This window comes from Engraulis encrasicolus, chromosome 3 (genome assembly GCF_034702125.1).
Source record: "Engraulis encrasicolus isolate BLACKSEA-1 chromosome 3, IST_EnEncr_1.0, whole genome shotgun sequence".
Classification (NCBI taxonomy): domain Eukaryota; kingdom Metazoa; phylum Chordata; class Actinopteri; order Clupeiformes; family Engraulidae; genus Engraulis; species Engraulis encrasicolus.
The window spans coordinates 9,563,046-9,579,618 of record NC_085859.1 but is presented as its reverse complement, the minus strand read 5'-3'; the positions used below and the strand labels follow the sequence as shown (position 1 = coordinate 9,579,618).

Genomic DNA, 16,573 nt, shown 5'->3' with positions numbered 1-16,573 from the left:
ACCCAACCACAAATACATGCACGTACACATACACGCGAAGACACATACACTCACATTCAGAGACACACACACACACACACAGTCTTTATTTGTGAGTTTGTGTTTGTGATTTGTTAAGAGTTGCAGTTGCATTTCCTATGATATGGGAATGGTGGGATGCTGTTGTACTGTTGTAATTCTCAATGATTGATGTGCATTTGCATAATGAAGTTATTGTTCATTAATGGCAGGAGAACTGTGCATAACGTTGAAAACACTCAACTACACTTTGCACTTAATTGATGTTGAGCACATCTCATCTGAGAATCACATAGGCAGAATAAGAGGCTTTGTGGACATTGTGGGCTCTGATTTTGTTTAGGTTATCTGAGTATCTCAGTTGGTAAATTACATTTTGCTGTTGGAGAGAAGCATCTGCTAACTGCTGTAACTGGAAGTGTGAACAGTGGGAGACCAGTGTGTGTAGTATTGAGTTTGTTGAGTGTTAAAAAGTACAGGCATAGCAGTGTTTCCCACAGAAGTTTTATTAGTCAAGGTGGTGGTGATGACTAATAGTCGTGAGGGGGTGAGGGGTTAGCATGTGTCATTAGACATGGGATTAAGAGGCCTAATCATCATTGTAAATGCTGTTTATGTTGCAGTTTCATAATAAAATATGACGTGAAAATCACAGAATACAACTGGCATTACATTATTTTGGTAATCCAACTTTAAAAATAAAGATGAATGTCCGCACACTGCTCCCCTGTTGCTTTTTTTTTTTTCCCCCCAAGTGAGCACTTTCGAGCTAATCGCTCTTCATCATTCTCTGAAGAGCGACTAGCTGGAAAGCACTCACTAGAATTTTTTTTAAAAACGCAACAGGGGAGCAGTGTGCGGACATTCATCTTTATTTTCACAGTATTCTGACCTTTTGTCATGCACCTGCTTTTTGATGTGCGCACCACGAACCTACTGGGTAATCCAACTTTACAGGAATTACATGCTCAGTACTAAACCACTATCTTTTCAGGAGACCTATTGAAGGTGGGAGGTGTTTGTTGTGGAGGTGGCAGCCTTAACTATAAAGTGCTGGAGGCAGCAGTGGCTCTACCCATTTGGGGCCCTAGGCAACATATAGACATGGGGCCCTCATGAATTACTTTCACTGGTATTTACCATGGCAGGGCTGACTGTTGGGGGCCCCCTGCAATGGGTACATTTGGGGCCCTTGGCAACTGCCTAGACTGCTTATTAGTAATTTTACTGGTATTTGGGTGAATTGGGTATTTTGGGCTCAGACGTCAGGTCAGGTGGAGTAACAACATTTAATGCTCATAAATTAATTATTAATTGGTGGTTGACATGCAATTAATATTATTCTTAGATAGTCCACTAAAAACAAACAAACAAACAAACGAAAAATCCATCCAATAGTGACACTGGCTGTTGTTGCGCCGCCCTGTTGTGTGCTACTGTTGAAATGTCACTGACTGGGCAGGGCTGACTGCTGGGGCCCCCTACAATGGGTACATTTGGTGGGGCCCCCTACAATGGGTACATTTGGTGGGGCCCCCTACAATGGGTACATTTGGTGGGGCCCCCTACAATGGGTACACTTGGTGGGGCCCTTGGCAACTGCCTAGTCTACTTATTAGTAAAACCGGCTCTGGCTGGAGGAAACTCTGGCAACATTTATAACCTCACAAGTAGCCCCAGCTCATATGAGGACCATGTGGTTACATACAAGTAGCCCCAGCTCATATGAGGACCACCATGTGATTACATACAAGTAGCCCCAGCTCATATGAGGACCACCATGTGGTTACATACAAGTAGCCCCAGCTCATATGAGGACCACCATGTGGTTACATACAAGTAGCCCCAGCTCATATGAGGACCACCATGTGATTACATACAAGTAGCCCCAGCTCATATGAGGACCATGTAGTTACATACAAGTAGCCCCAGCTCATATGAGGACCACCATGTGATTGCATACAAGTAGCCCGTGTGGTTACATGCAGTCCCATCCTATGTAGTGACACTTTCAGCTATTGTGGTTTCATGATGATGACAATGACAACAGGCCATGTAATTCACAGTATTATTTAAATGAAGAGAACACATGCAGTACAGCAGAGTCCCATGTTGGACATCAGTGACACACCAACCTGCCTGTCTCCCTCTCTGCTGTCATATGTACAACACACCAACCTGCCTGTCTCCCTCTCTGCTGTCATATGTACAACACACCAACCTGCCTGTCTCCCTCTCTGCTGTCATATGTACAACACACCAACCTGCCTGTCTCCCTCTCAGCGGTCATATGTACAACACACCAACCTGCCTGTCTCCCTCTCAGCTGTCATATGTGGGACACACCAACCTGCCTGTCTCCCTCTCAGCTGTCATATGTGGGACACACCAACCTGCTTGTCTCCCTCTCAGCTGTCATATGTGCGACACACTAACCTGCCTGTCTCCCTCTCAGCTGTCATATGTGCGACACACCGACCTGCGTGTCTCCCTCTCAGCTGTCATATGTGGAATCACGACTAGTGATCATCCCCACCCCCATTCAAGGAAACGTGTTGCAAGGTTTTGTACATCTTCCACACGGCCACTGTCACCTGACTGGCACCTGGTCCACCTGGTCCTACCCAGAGCCATACAGAGAACAGAGTCAGGTAATCTCCGCTGTTTGCTAGGGCCGACTGCCTCATTAGCAAAATTAGCTGTTTTAGCTTCTCAGTACTGCTCAGCGTTGCGAATGTTAGTGCCTAGTAGTGGGCGTAGCACACAGCAAATGCAATGCGATGCAATGCAGGGAATATGACAAGAGTTGCTGTTCGTAGTAATAACTTTAGATAAACATCACAGATGATAAAACTGTTGTGATTATCACTTACTGAGACAGCTGATAGTTTACATATTTGTGGTGATTACCCCGCAGTATAGTTCGTTAGTCCTTATTTTTGGCTGTTAATGTGGTGGTTCTATGTTGAGTCTATGGGAAGACAGCCGCTTTAGGCACGACCTTATCTCGTTGAAAGGCGGGGCTGCGATTTTATTCCTGGTCCTCCAATCGCATAACTCTCCCATCTGTATGGCTCTGGTCCTACCTTTCCACTTCCTGATAACAACAACAATTCTGATTGGCCCATCCCAAACCCCACCCTTCCTAGGCTCCTCCTTAGTGTTCTGAGGAAGTCAGCTGTCACTCTGCTGCTGCTTCTCAGAGTGTGAAGTTGGTGTTTGGAAGAGCAACAAAATGGCATCAGTGTCTTCTCAGGAGGAGTCCTTCACTTGTCCAGTCTGTCTGGAGCTGTTGAGGGATCCGGTGACAATTGCCTGTGGACATAATTTCTGTATGAAGTGCATTAATGGCTGCTGGGATCAGGAAGATTGTAAAAGAAAATATAGCTGTCCTCTCTGTAAGCACACCTTCGACTCCAGACCTGTCCTCCACAAAAACCCTCTGATTGCGGACATGGTGGAGATGTTCAGGAAGACCAGCATCCAATCTGCTGCTCCTGCTCGCTGTTATGCTGGACCTGGAGATGTGGTGTGCAACGTCTGTACTGGGAGAAAACTCAAAGCTGTGAAATCCTGTCAAGAGTGTTTCGTATCGTACTGTAGCAGTCATCTGAAAGCTCACAATGAACTTTTGGGTAGCAAACACACATTGGTCGATGCCACAGGCCAGCTACAGGAGAGGATCTGCCATAGTCACAAGAAGGTTCTAGAAGTATTCTGTCGCACCGACCAGAGTTGTATCTGCCTTCTGTGTACGATGGACGATCATAAAGGCCACGACACGACCACAGCTAAAGCAGAGTGGAGTCATAAAAAGGTAAGGCATGAATCTACAACATACTTTTTCAGTTTGCATTGGGTTTTTTAATAGGCCTACTAAAGAAATAACATAATGTACAATTTTGAATGTTTCAATGAATTTTTTTGCCCCAGTGAAGAGGCACTAAGATAGAGTTTATTATGACAAAAGGTCCAATGTCTACATTCTGTAAAATATTGACAGTCCAATATCAGAGTGTAGCCTGCTAAGACTTGTCACAAGTTGCTTTGTCATTTACAGGTTCTGATCACTTTTTGTCTATTGACATTTAAATAGGCTACTTACTATTGTTTTTTCATCAGCAGCATTGCACAGTTGGGCTGAGAACACATTGTTTCTTGGCAGCAAATATTTGTTTACACAGAACAATTTGATCTCACTGAATGGTATCCTGTTGGGAGGAGGTTATTACATTTAACTCCCAAAACATGCACACGCACGCACGCTCGCACGCACGCTCGCACGCACACACACACACACACACACACACACACACACACACACACACACACACACACACACACACACACACACACACACACACACACACACTATGGAGCTATTTTAAGGTCATAAGTCTTACAGCTCCACAAAACGCATTTCAAATGTGTAAGCTGCACCTTGTACTTGCAGGGTTATTTTCACATCTGTACATTTGTTTTGTAACTGTGTGGGTTTTTTTTGCACATGTGTGTGGGGGGAAACGTATGTGTAAAATATTAAAATGTATGTGTAGAAATGTTTTGAAGTTGTGGCAAGAGAAGTGCGTACGGCTTGTGCCATGCTTTACCAACTTCTTCCTGTTCGGAGCTGCGAGCACACGGCTGTGAAACTTTTTTCACAGATGTACGAATTTTGAGCCGGTTTTCACGTGGGGGTGGGGTCACAGGGTGAGAGCCAATCAAAACATCGCTTATTGCCAAGCCATCGATTTCAATGGGGTGCGTTTACATCCCAGTGCAGTAGGTGGCGATAATGAATATTCACCTCTAAACATCACTTGCAACGCGCCAAATGAATACAGACTACCGGCACGTTAAGTTTATATAGGCAGCGAAATATTTTACATCTGTAAGTTAATACAGTAGACTATTTTACATCTATAATATATCTATAGCCTACTATTTCCACGATCTGCTTACCTTGATCCCCACAGATACCACGCAAAATACCATGCACTCATTGACTGAATATTGTGACACTATGACAGACGCAAGTGACCAACAAATTGCATTACATTAACTAGCTTTTCGTTTTTACCTGGTAACAATTATATAATAATTATATTCTCTGTAACATAACAACGTTAAAATGCAACTAAGTAGAAGCGTGCAGTATTGGCAGGCAGTAGCCTATTTAAACAGTCTCAGCCATGCAACTGAGAAGAGGATGAATATGCTACAAAGATTATAAAAGAACACCCCCCCCCCCCCCCCCCCCCACCCCCCCCCCATGTATAAGAGCCAAATAAAAGGGACACCAGTGTTTTATTTCACCTTTATTTTGGAATTCCCAGATGCCATTTTAAATAATCTGAAATAACTTAGGCCTACAGTATAAAGTAATGTGCCATTTATATAACAAAAACACTGCATACCCCTAGACACGATGCATACTTGAATAAAAATAACATTTTGTTAAACAGGTGCATGAGTAAGGGACAGCTCTTCCACATACCCATGTCATTGTAATGGGGACAAACGTTTGTTTACATTTCAAAAAAACATCTTCATTTATTCCCAATAACATTCAAAAGGTTATGCAACATCAGCAGACAACTAGCAAACAGACAGTGATACCTTTTGGGATAGATTAGACCTATGTTAAGAAGGTTTTTAATGCAATCAAAGTCTGCCCCTATTAGAATAGCTCAAATCTCAGAAAGAGCTGAGTCAAAAAAATGCCAGCATCACCGGGTACTGACAAGTCAAGGGTAGCATGAGGTATACAACAGCATATTGAAATTGGCAGAAGCTATCTTTTAAGAGGCAAATGGTTGAGTAATCCAGTGCCACTTTGATGTTATGGGCATTCTAATTTGCCAGAAATCACCAGACATAACCCTCCATTCATTTTCATTTTTTTCTTTTTTCTGGTGAGTTAGAATGTCCGTACCACCAAAGCACCAAAACGTGGTATGGAAATCTATAGGACATAATGAAGAGGGAAGTGTGGGTGACCAGATAAAAAAATAAGTAAATAAATAAAAAAAACAGCTGGCACCAAAGCATCAAGGATATCTGGACTTCTATATCCCTCATGCAATGCCACTGCCCATTGACTTCAATGGTGCGACACCTTCCATTCTGACACACACAGAGACACACTGCCATACAAAGCAAGAAAGAGTGTGGGGAGATATATAATCACAAATAGTAGCTACATTTCTGTCCTGATGCATCTGCCAGATGGCAATCTAGCAAAGAACTTGTGCCGAGGGTGCAGTAACACATGGAGAACCATGATGTGATGTAGTATGTGATGGTTTATTAGCAGTTTTGTGGTTGTAGTGTCTTCTAGAGGGTTCACAAGAAGTGCAGATTTTGCAGAGGTGTTGGTGGCCCATGACTGGTCCTGGATGGTGCACCACCTTCACCGACTCTCCTCCCCTGATGCTGATGAGTTGGACATGCTGGAAAGGTCATCTAAAGTTTGGCAAAGAGAGAAGATTAGAGGAGAGTGCATGTGTGTGTGTGTGTGTGTGTGTGTGTGTGTGTGTGTGTGTGTGTGTGTGTGTGTGTGTGTGTGGTGTGTGTGTGTGTGTGTGTGTGTTTGTGTGTGTGTGTTATTAACCCATTTTAGCCTGATGCTGCATACACGATGCATTGTCCAAGGCGCCTGAAGTGACATGGGTGCATTCCAATATGCAGACTGTCCATTCTCATGCAAGATGATGGTCTTGGCTTTTAAATGCAACTAATTTCACATTTGTATGTGCCTCAGAGGCTGAGCAAGTTAGGTTTTTACCGCCCCCAAAGGTTGCTGGTTCATCTCCCAGCCCGCCAGGTTGGTGGGGGTAGTAATTAACCAGTGCTCTCTCCTCCATCCTCCATGACTGAGGTACCCCACGCATGGTACCTTCCCGCCACACTGCAACATACTGCTCCCTTGGGATGCCAATGTAGGCTGCACCCTTGCACAGGTGAGGCATAAAATGCAATTTTGTTGTGTGCAGTGTATACTTCTATGGGCAGTCATGGGTGAGCGGTTAGGGCGTCAGACTTGCATCCCAGAGGTTGCCGGTTCGACTCCCGACCCGCCAGGTTGGTGGGGGGAGTACTCAACCAGTGCTCTTCCCCATCCTCCTCCATGACTGAGGTACCCTGAGCATGGTACCGTCCCACCGCACTGCTCCCCATGGGGCGCCACTGAGGGCTGCCCCCTTGCACGGGTGAGGCATAAATGCAATTTCGCAGTGTGCAGTGTTCACTTGTGTGCGGTGGAGTGCTGTGTCACAATGACAATGGGAGTTGGAGTTTCCCAATGGGCTTTCACTTTTTTCACTACTTGTGTGCTGTGTCACAATGGCAAAGGTGGGCTTTCACTTATATACACCTAGAGATTTTTTCCCCTGAGTCCAATGTTTTTAACACTAGAACTACCAGGATTTTTCTGCCTACCTAGAAGTACCAGAGAGGGGTCATTTGACCCGGCGGCTTTTACCTAATACACTAATCACTCATTTTGTTATGGTAATGAGGCTGTAAGGGGCCGTGTGTGGGGTGAGGGGTGAGGGGGTCACACTTACAGTGCTAACAGCCAAGACAAACAGGGACAGACAGCTTCTTCCCAAGGGCTGTCAGCCTCCAAAATCACCACAGGTAAATAGCAACTTGCATGAAGATATCAGCAGCAAAGACATATAGCACAGTTTGGCGGACAGTGTGTTACAGTTTTTCTGAATTGGTTTCGCTCATTTCTTGAAACTGAGATGTCATTCTCAAAACATGGACAAATCCCAAAACTAATTTGCAGTTCCTCACAACAGAATGGCATTTATCATTGCTTTCATCAAATTTCAAATGCTTTTGTACATGTCTCAATCATTTAGTACATCCTTGCAAATGGCTATGTACAAGTATCCTACAGTTAACACAATCAGCTTACATTTAGTAGAATTTTCAAATGAATGTACCTTGCTGATCTATCCCAATTGGTTGATTCTCAGTGTAATGGTTGTCCTGAAAACATGTCAGCACATGTTCTTCATATAAGTCATCAATGAATGTGTGAATGTCCCATGTGATCATGACGAATCATATGACTGCAACCAGATAATGGTTGAATTTCAGTTTTTCTCGATTGGTTTGGCTCATTTCTTGAAACTGAGATGACATTCCTATAACCCTTGGGTCATTTGGCCAAGCATTCTTACACTTCTGCACAACAGTTCAGATAACTAGCAAAATGTCATATACCTCCCAAAACACCTCATTCTTGCATCAGCACTAAACCGTCTCACATATAAATAGTCAGTACCATCAAAATGGCATAGATCCTTCTCAATTGCTTTGGCTCATTTGCATTAATTTAGTCCTTCTGTCAAAATAAACTGGTTGGTTCAGCATAACTATATGGATCCTCATCACTCGCTCATATCACCCCAAAAACAGTTTACCCATGTGTCAAAACTAAATTTCTTCCCCACATATATCATCAGTACCCCCAAAATACATTGTCCCTTTGCCATTGTGTAAGCACTTAGGTGTTTTATCTACGTTCAGCTAACAGATTTCGACTGTGTATAAAAATGAAAAAGTGAGTGAAACCATTGAAGTTTGACAACACAGATAATTTACCAAGGACATTTATAAGTCACTTTCTGTACTGTAAATTCATATACAGAAAGTAATGCCCATATATCACAGGTTTCTCATGGGTTTGGCTCATTTCTCAAAACAGAGATAACGTTCTCAAAATAACATGGATAAATGCCAAAGCAACTAGCAATTGTTCAAAACAGAATGTCGTTTGAAAAAATGTCATGAAATTAGCCAAATAACAGAGGAAACTGTAGTATACACGGTTGTAAAATTATTTTCTACTAACTAGTAAAGTAACAATACGATCTGACCTGTTGAACACTGTCATGAATTTACTAGGTAATGAAATTCTTAAAATATGATGTCCTTGACTGTTTTGGGAATTGCGTAGACCACTTTGCATATGATGACTTGCACAATGAAATAATGCTGACGTGTTTTGGAGAGGGCAACCATTAGACTGAGAATTGTCTAATTCGTTTAGATAAGCAAGGTCAATTTATTTGGAAAATGTGCTAAATGTATGCTGAATGTGTCAACTGAAGGGTATTTGTATATATATCCATCTGCAGAGACTGAACATTTGAGACATGTACAAAGCATTTGATATCTGATGAAAGCAATGAAAAATGCCATTCTGTTTTGGGAAATTGCAAGTTGGTTTGGGGATTTGTCCGTGTTGTTTTGAGAATGTCATCTCAGTTTCGAGAAATTAGCCAAACCAATCGAGAAAAACTGTAACGTGTGAATCTCCCATGCCATGTGACCATAACGACTCATGTGAATGCAACCTGGCAATTGTTAGATGGATACCGGTAAATACCAGTTGTGGTGAAAGAAGCTCCTCTCCAAGGAACGAAGATGCAGAGATACAGCACTCAACAGGCATTGGAAATGATCCACACACACACGCACGCACGCACGCACGCACGCACGCACGCACGCACGCACGCACGCACACACACACACACACACACACACACACACACACACACACACACACACACACTGTGTCTCAAGTGACAGCTGTGAGCTGCTAACAGCCACATTTCCACAACAAAAGGAGTGTCCGCAGGGGGTCCAAAGGGTCAAATGACCCCCTTGTGGGGCTTTTAGGTAAAAAGGTCAATTGACCCCTCCGTGGTAGTTCTAGTGTTAAACAGTTGAAACATGAACATTTCCAGTCAATATTTACAATGGAATAGTAGACCTCTGTGTCATATTCCCAAGGAATGGTAGCATCGCATCTGCTGTGCTGTGCTGAGTCAAAGTAATTCATAAGCCTACTGGTTGTGTTTTCCCTGCCCATTCACAACTTTGATGGCCTGCAATTTATTCAGATGTGTTCTACAACTTTTTGATGAAACTTCCATTTTACATTTGATACCACAAACTAGGCTTACTTGTTGTGCTGTGTGGATTTTTGTTGAGCAGGGATCTCACTTACCAATTAGCATGTTTTCCTCTTGTTACCAGCATCAGTCTGAACCTGACTGGACACCTGTGCACTTCACCATATGTGAACTCTGAGGGCAAGTGTAGAAGCCTGGCAAATAAAGACAGGAATAAGTCGGTCTCAGTATCACTGTGCAACTACATTCACAATGTAATATGTTGGTTTAGTTGAATTCTGTCCATCACAATTTAATATTATGGTTTACATTTAGGCATACAACTTTCACAATGCCATATTAGTTACATTTAGCTAGCTAGTGTCCTATTTGGTAAGGACATGTACAAGTGATGTAGGCTGTACAGCAGGGGTGGGCAACTTTCATTATAAGGTGGGCCAACATTTTTAATTACCACAATCAGTGGGCCTCATCACCATGCACTTGAGAGAATTTACAAAAGGATACTTCACTTTTTCTTTATTTTTACATGAATGCTTACACTATTGATTTATAGGGGGTTAAAAACTGTCCTTTTTCTTTTTTTAAAAGTGAGAAGTTGGGCTGCATGTGGCGCCCGAGCCTCCAGTTGCCCATCCCTGCTGTACAGTTTCCTAACAGAAAGGCTCTCATAGTATTTCAAATAATGGTCTATATAAAAACTGGTTATAATAGGTACAGTGCAGCATAAACAGGGTTGAGGGGGTGGTTTCTTTTATTTCGTTGTACCTACCGAGTAGTTTAGCCAATGTCTGTGTGACACGTTCATGCTGCCACCTCCACAGCATCCTCTTCACAACCGCAGGGGCAAAACACCTGAAAACATAATAATGTAATCCTTTTTCAGTCCAAGATATAGACTAGAAAATGAGTGACAGCATCACAATCAGGTATGCAAGTGTAGTGGACCCCCCATTTTCGGCTTTTTGTTATTCCCTTATTCTCACTCCCTGTCTTTTTGTTGTCCTGTCAGAAGTTGTCTTTTAGTTTAATTATGCTGTTGCACGTTTTCGCCAATAGATGGCATTATAGGACCAGCAATGAGTGCAGAGACCCTCTCTGGTGCAGTAGCCAGTGACTTCGGTCACATAAAGAACGAAACGTGGAAGTGACAGGCTTTGTTATGATACAGAAGTAGGCCAGTGACAATGGCCTCAAAATTTGGAGACACCCCAACCGGAGGTAGAACAAAACCCAAGAGAAGTCACATTTTGGGTGCTTTTTTGTTTGGAGGTGCATATGAAAATGTGTAAAATGTTTAGGCTTAGCATTAAAATCACTTTGGCCAAGAATCATTTTCATGTATGGGACACCCTAGAGATGAGGAAAAACATTATTGGGTTTTGTTCTACCTCCGGTTGGGGTATAAAAAAACGAAGGCCTTTTTGGGTCCATTGTCACGAGCCTAAAGGCAGCGGTGTCAGCTGTACAGATATGCTGAGGAAAATGTAAATAAACAACGAACTCAGCAAAACTCTACACACTTGAGGACCTTATTCATTAAGTGTGCAACATAAGCATTCACGCAATAAAGCCACCAGGTCACATTTAAGATTTAATTAGGAGTATTTTGTTATGGATCTTATGTAGTGATAGACTTACCATTTCTTGTTATGGCATATCTGGCCTATTCCCAAGAGAAGGCTGATGTCCCTGTCTGTTGATCTGATTTTGACGTCGGCGAGATGCTTCGTGCTGTCTGGGTTTCAAACCTAGTGGTGAAATGACAAGGGATTTTATGTAAACAAAATGCTTATTTCAGTAAGTGTACATACAGTAAACAGATCTAAGAAGTTCCCAGAGCACCCTACGATAGCTGGCATGGTTGGCACAAAGACCCAAAGAGCAAAATTGTCCCAAGATTGTCTTCCAAACAATTCCACTCCAAACATTTTCCTTCTGAAATAAACAATGTCCATATCCAATCAAACCTCAGTAGGCAGCTATCTCGTCAGGTCGGCCTTACCATAGACACATCTGTGGCCCGTAAATTTACAATCTCAAACGTCATCACCATATAAGCCATGGCACAACACAAGCGTTTATTTTTATAATAAACAAGATATCTCGGCACGTTTGCGCTAGTTATCTGAACACTGATTGTTAACGAATGCCCGAAATAGTGTAGAGCTAGCTGCCATTTATGTTATGCTAGCTAGGGTCAAGTCATCTCATCCAAACTAGCCACAGTAAGGGGGAAATTACGCTTCAAATGAACGGGAATGACTCAAAACTTTAGAAATATATTGTTAGAATGTACCGTATACAAGGTTAGTCTATGAGGTTAAATAGTTTTCTTACATATATATTTTTATATCCCAGTTACGTACCATATCTTCTGCATGAATCGAGGCCTCCTGTTTCATTGGCACGAATGAATGAAAAATCCTGTCAGGGAGCGGAGCAGTTAACCGCAGCCTTTTGTTTACAGTTGTTACCAGGGCAACGCAGCTAGGACCCCAAAGCGACAGATAAGGCAGAAGCGACAGATAAGGCGCCGTGTCGGTGCCCAACGGGTTCTGCCTGCCTGATCCGTTCCCTAATGACTTTCACGTTTTAAATGTTTATTTTGCAGCCGCCAGAACATCAACACAAAGAGAGATGTTATATATTTATATTATACCTTACTTTATATCGTTGTTTCACATCAAATGCCGTTTGTCGCTGTAAATAACATAATATTGTGCTCTGAATAGTTAGTTGGTTAACTGGCCAGTTGGTGACCTTATTTAGCGTTTCTGTGACGGCCTGTATTATTATAAAACAGATAGTTTAAAACTCAAACTTCATCCTGCAAAATAAACACTTAAAACGACAAAGTAAAAAAAATAACGGAACAGATCAGGCAATTTCCCTTCCGTATACGTCATACTGCGCATGTGCAGTGTGCAAAAGGAACGGATCAGGCAGGCGGAACGCGTTGGGCACCTACACGCCGACAGTTTCCATCGAAGTCCTCGCGAAACACTGATTGGTTTGCAGTAAGAGATGTTTTGATTGGCTCTCGCCATATGACCCCACCCCCACGTGAAAACCGGCTCAAAATTCGTACATCTGTGAAAAAAGTTTCACAGCCGTGTGCTCGCAGCTCCGAACAGGAAGAAGTTGGTAAAGCATGGCACAAGCCGTACGCACTTCTCTTGCCACAACTTCAAAACATTTCTACACATACATTTTAATATTTTACACATACGTTTTCCCCCACACACATGTGCAAAAAAAACCCACACAGTTACAAAACAAATGTACAGATGTGAAAATAACCCTGCAAGTACAAGGTGCAGCTTACACATTTGAAATGCGTTTTGTGGAGCTGTAAGACTTATGACCTTAAAATAGCTCCATAGTCGAACTTAAACATTATCCCCACCAGTCCCTGTGGCAGGTAGATTCTAAAATCTACCAGTCACTCACAATTTTTAAAAGTCACCATTTTGCCAGTTCATATTCATATTTCAGAGGTCATAAATTCAGTTAGTGATGCCAATAACTCTTTTCATTACCAATTTGCTTAAACCTTTGATTTTGGATGTTGCGAATAATTCAGCATTAACCCGGGCGCCTGTAGAAAAATTTCACCCGTCAAGGTGACTTGTGGGTTGACATATTTCACCTGCCAAAGGCCTAATTCACCCGTCATTGGCAGGTGGACAGGTGCTTATTTCCATCCCTGAGACACACACACACACACACACACACACACACACACACACACACACACTCACTTGCATGTCCATGCCGATGGGGACCCAGGTTTTAGTCGGGGTCGGGTCTCTCTCTCTCCTGTCATACTCTTGACTGTCCTAACATTTAAAAAATCGTTTGCTTTCTGATGTTCCAGGAGGGGTTGGTTCAGAGCCAGAGGAGATGCCAGCAGATAATCCAGTTGAAGGAGAAGGAGCTGCAGGAGCTGAGGAAGGCTGTGGAGACTCTCAAGGTGAGAACTGACCAGAGGAGAAGACAATCTTTAATAGATTTTTGTTATGAAGTGTAACTAACACGTGTGTGTGTGTGTGTGTGTGTGTGTGTGTGTGTGTGTGTGTGTGTGTGTGTGTGTGTGTGTGTGTGTGTGTGTGTGTGTGTGTCTGTGTCTGTGTGTCTGTGTGATCAGTCTGGTGCACAGACAGCAGTGGAGGAGAGTGAGAGGATGTTTGGTGAGATGATCCGCTCCATTGAGAGAAGGCGCTCTGAGGTGACTGAGCTGATCAGAGCTCAGGAGAAGGCTGAGGTGAGTCGAGCTGAAGGACTCCTGAAGCGACTGGAGCAGGAGATTGCTGAGCTGAAGAAGACAGATGCTGAGATGGAGCAGCTCTCACTGACACAGGATCCAATCTACTTCCTCAAGGTAGTTAAACAGTGTGTTAAACGTGTAGTTACCTTCAACCTTTCATATTAATCCTATTAACCATGACCATTCTGAATTTCAAACAGGTAGCATGTACAGGTTAAGGTGGTACTTCCTGCTTGCCGTTTACCTAACGCACCTCATCCAATGCACTTTGGGTCAGATGCAAGGTCACCTTTCTCTGATGATTAGCCGCCTAGCCAGTACATTTGGGCAGGGGCTCAGGGACGTCTCCCTACCCCTCCCTGCATCTGGCCCTACTGGGGTGTCTGACCCCATATGCTGTCCTTCCTCCTTAGCCACAACCAGTAGCTTTCTTTCTCTGCCTCTTCTGCTAGCTCCTTATTGCTCGCTGTAGTCCTGTCCCTGTTGTTCCAACAGCGCATAGAAGCTGGATTGTTAACCTGTCAATGAAGTCCTTGCACCCAAACTCCACTGGCTGTATGGATGCTACCCACTCTGCTGCCAGCTCTGTGTACTTGAGCCGCTTTAACTCTGATGAACTATTATTATTCCTTCTTCTCAAGGAAGAGTCAACTCTATAATAAGAACCCGTTTGACAGCCGCATACCACATCACAATGTCTGACCTTAGGGTTGACTGCACAATCTCACATGGGAAGCTGAGTTGCCTGTCCAGGTCAACGTGCATCTCCCACGCCTTTCCAGGGGTGGAAATGAAAGTGAAATAATCCACAAAGCTGTTTTGTTGGTAAACATGCCCACTTTTATGAGGGATTGGAATTGATACTGACACATATATCCTAATTGTCTCTGTGCAGAACATGGTGTCCATGGCTGGTGATCCATGCAGTCCTGTCACCAGAAAGACTTTCAGCCAAAGTCACTTCTTTGAGCCCCTGAAGGAATCTGTGTCTGCACTGAATATGCAGCTGGAGGAGAAATTAGATTCAATCTTCAAGCAGGAAATAGTCAAGATATCTGAAGCAGGTTGGTCAAACATGGAATTGGCAAACACTTTCATTCAATTTGCCTACTTAACAGTTGTGTATCTCTCATCAATCATTGCTTACAACATTATTCCACAATAATTCATGCACCATCATTGTAAAGTTTTACCCAATGTTCTTTATTTCAAAACAGCAACTAAGGAACAGATCATTCCGGACATAGAATGTGAGTCTTAAACACACACACACACACATACACACACACACACACACACACACACACACACACACACACACACACACACACACACACACACACACACACACACACACACACACACACACACACACACACACACACACACACACGAGGTGTGACGTTCACGAACGAGACGGTTCTTTTGAACGGCTCCCTAAAGTGAACGATGAGAACCGGATCACAGCTGGGGGAGCCACTCGACCGTTATTTCGTTCATTTTTCATTGATTTTAAGCACATGACCTCGACCTGAGTACATTTGGGAAAAAACACAATTGTTTACCTTAAAGAGTGGCAAAACGGTCTTTAGAAGCAGGAGTATAATCAGTTATTGTTTGGACAAAATTACCTTCAGGTGGAGTCAAAATATTACATTCTAAACACTGAATAAATAATTTTAAAAAGACCCAAAAGGGGCAGTTTTTTGACCGGCTCTTTGAAAGGAACGATCCACTGAGATCCAGATCCCGTCAAAGAGCCATAAATCCCATCTCTTACACACACACACACACACACACACACACACACACACACACACACACACACACACACACACACACACACACACACACACACACACACACACACACACACACACACACACACACACCTCAAAACAACTGTGTTGAGTCTTTGACAATGTATCCATGTCCAGATGAGTGTGTATTCATGCCTCAGTCCAGACCTCTACCCATTGATGCATAGCCCTCTGTGTTGGTCTGCAGATACTGATGTTGAACTCCCAGTCAGAAGAACAAGCAGCAAGGAGGCCATTCCACCAACTAGTAAGTCATTACTGTATCTGACTGTATATTGTGAAGAGGTAGTGGTGGGGGTGGGGGTTAGGTGGTGTTAAGGATATACATGCTGTAGGCTGCACTATGCTGCACCAGGCTGTCCATCTCCACTAGGCTGCTAGGCTGTCCATCTCCACCAGGCTGCCCATCTCCAACAGGCTGCCCATGTCCACCAGGCTGCACCAGGCTGTCCATCTCCACTAGGCTGCTAGGCTGTCCATCTCCACCAGGCTGCTAGGCTGTCCATCTCCACCAGGCTGCTAGGCTGTCC

General features: G+C 43.4%; 2 protein-coding genes and 1 long non-coding RNA gene across 4 annotated transcripts in view; 2 read left to right on the top strand and 1 right to left on the bottom strand.

Moving 5' to 3' along the window:
• LOC134445674 (E3 ubiquitin/ISG15 ligase TRIM25-like) overlaps positions 1-15,498 on the top strand; it is a 22,659-nt gene extending 7,161 nt beyond the window's left edge. The window contains exons 3-5 of the mRNA XM_063194710.1: positions 14,104-14,337; positions 15,119-15,287; positions 15,441-15,498. Coding sequence (XP_063050780.1) covers positions 14,104-14,337; positions 15,119-15,287; positions 15,441-15,484 — 447 coding nt within the window. The 3' untranslated portion in view covers positions 15,485-15,498. The remainder of the gene's footprint in view (positions 1-14,103; positions 14,338-15,118; positions 15,288-15,440) is intronic.
• The window catches only part of LOC134445672 (tripartite motif-containing protein 16-like), a 245,965-nt gene that overhangs the window by 169,260 nt on the left and 60,132 nt on the right, over positions 1-16,573 (top strand). The window lies entirely within an intron of this gene.
• Positions 6,306-12,443, bottom strand: LOC134445681 (uncharacterized). Of its 2 annotated transcripts, XR_010034337.1 has the most exons (5): positions 12,323-12,443; positions 11,595-11,704; positions 10,726-10,808; positions 10,049-10,147; positions 6,306-6,483 (listed from the first exon to the last, which is right to left on the bottom strand). It is a non-coding gene; the product is annotated as an uncharacterized LOC134445681 (long non-coding RNA). The 2 variants fall into 2 exon arrangements; XR_010034336.1 differs by having other exon boundaries at positions 11,595-12,430.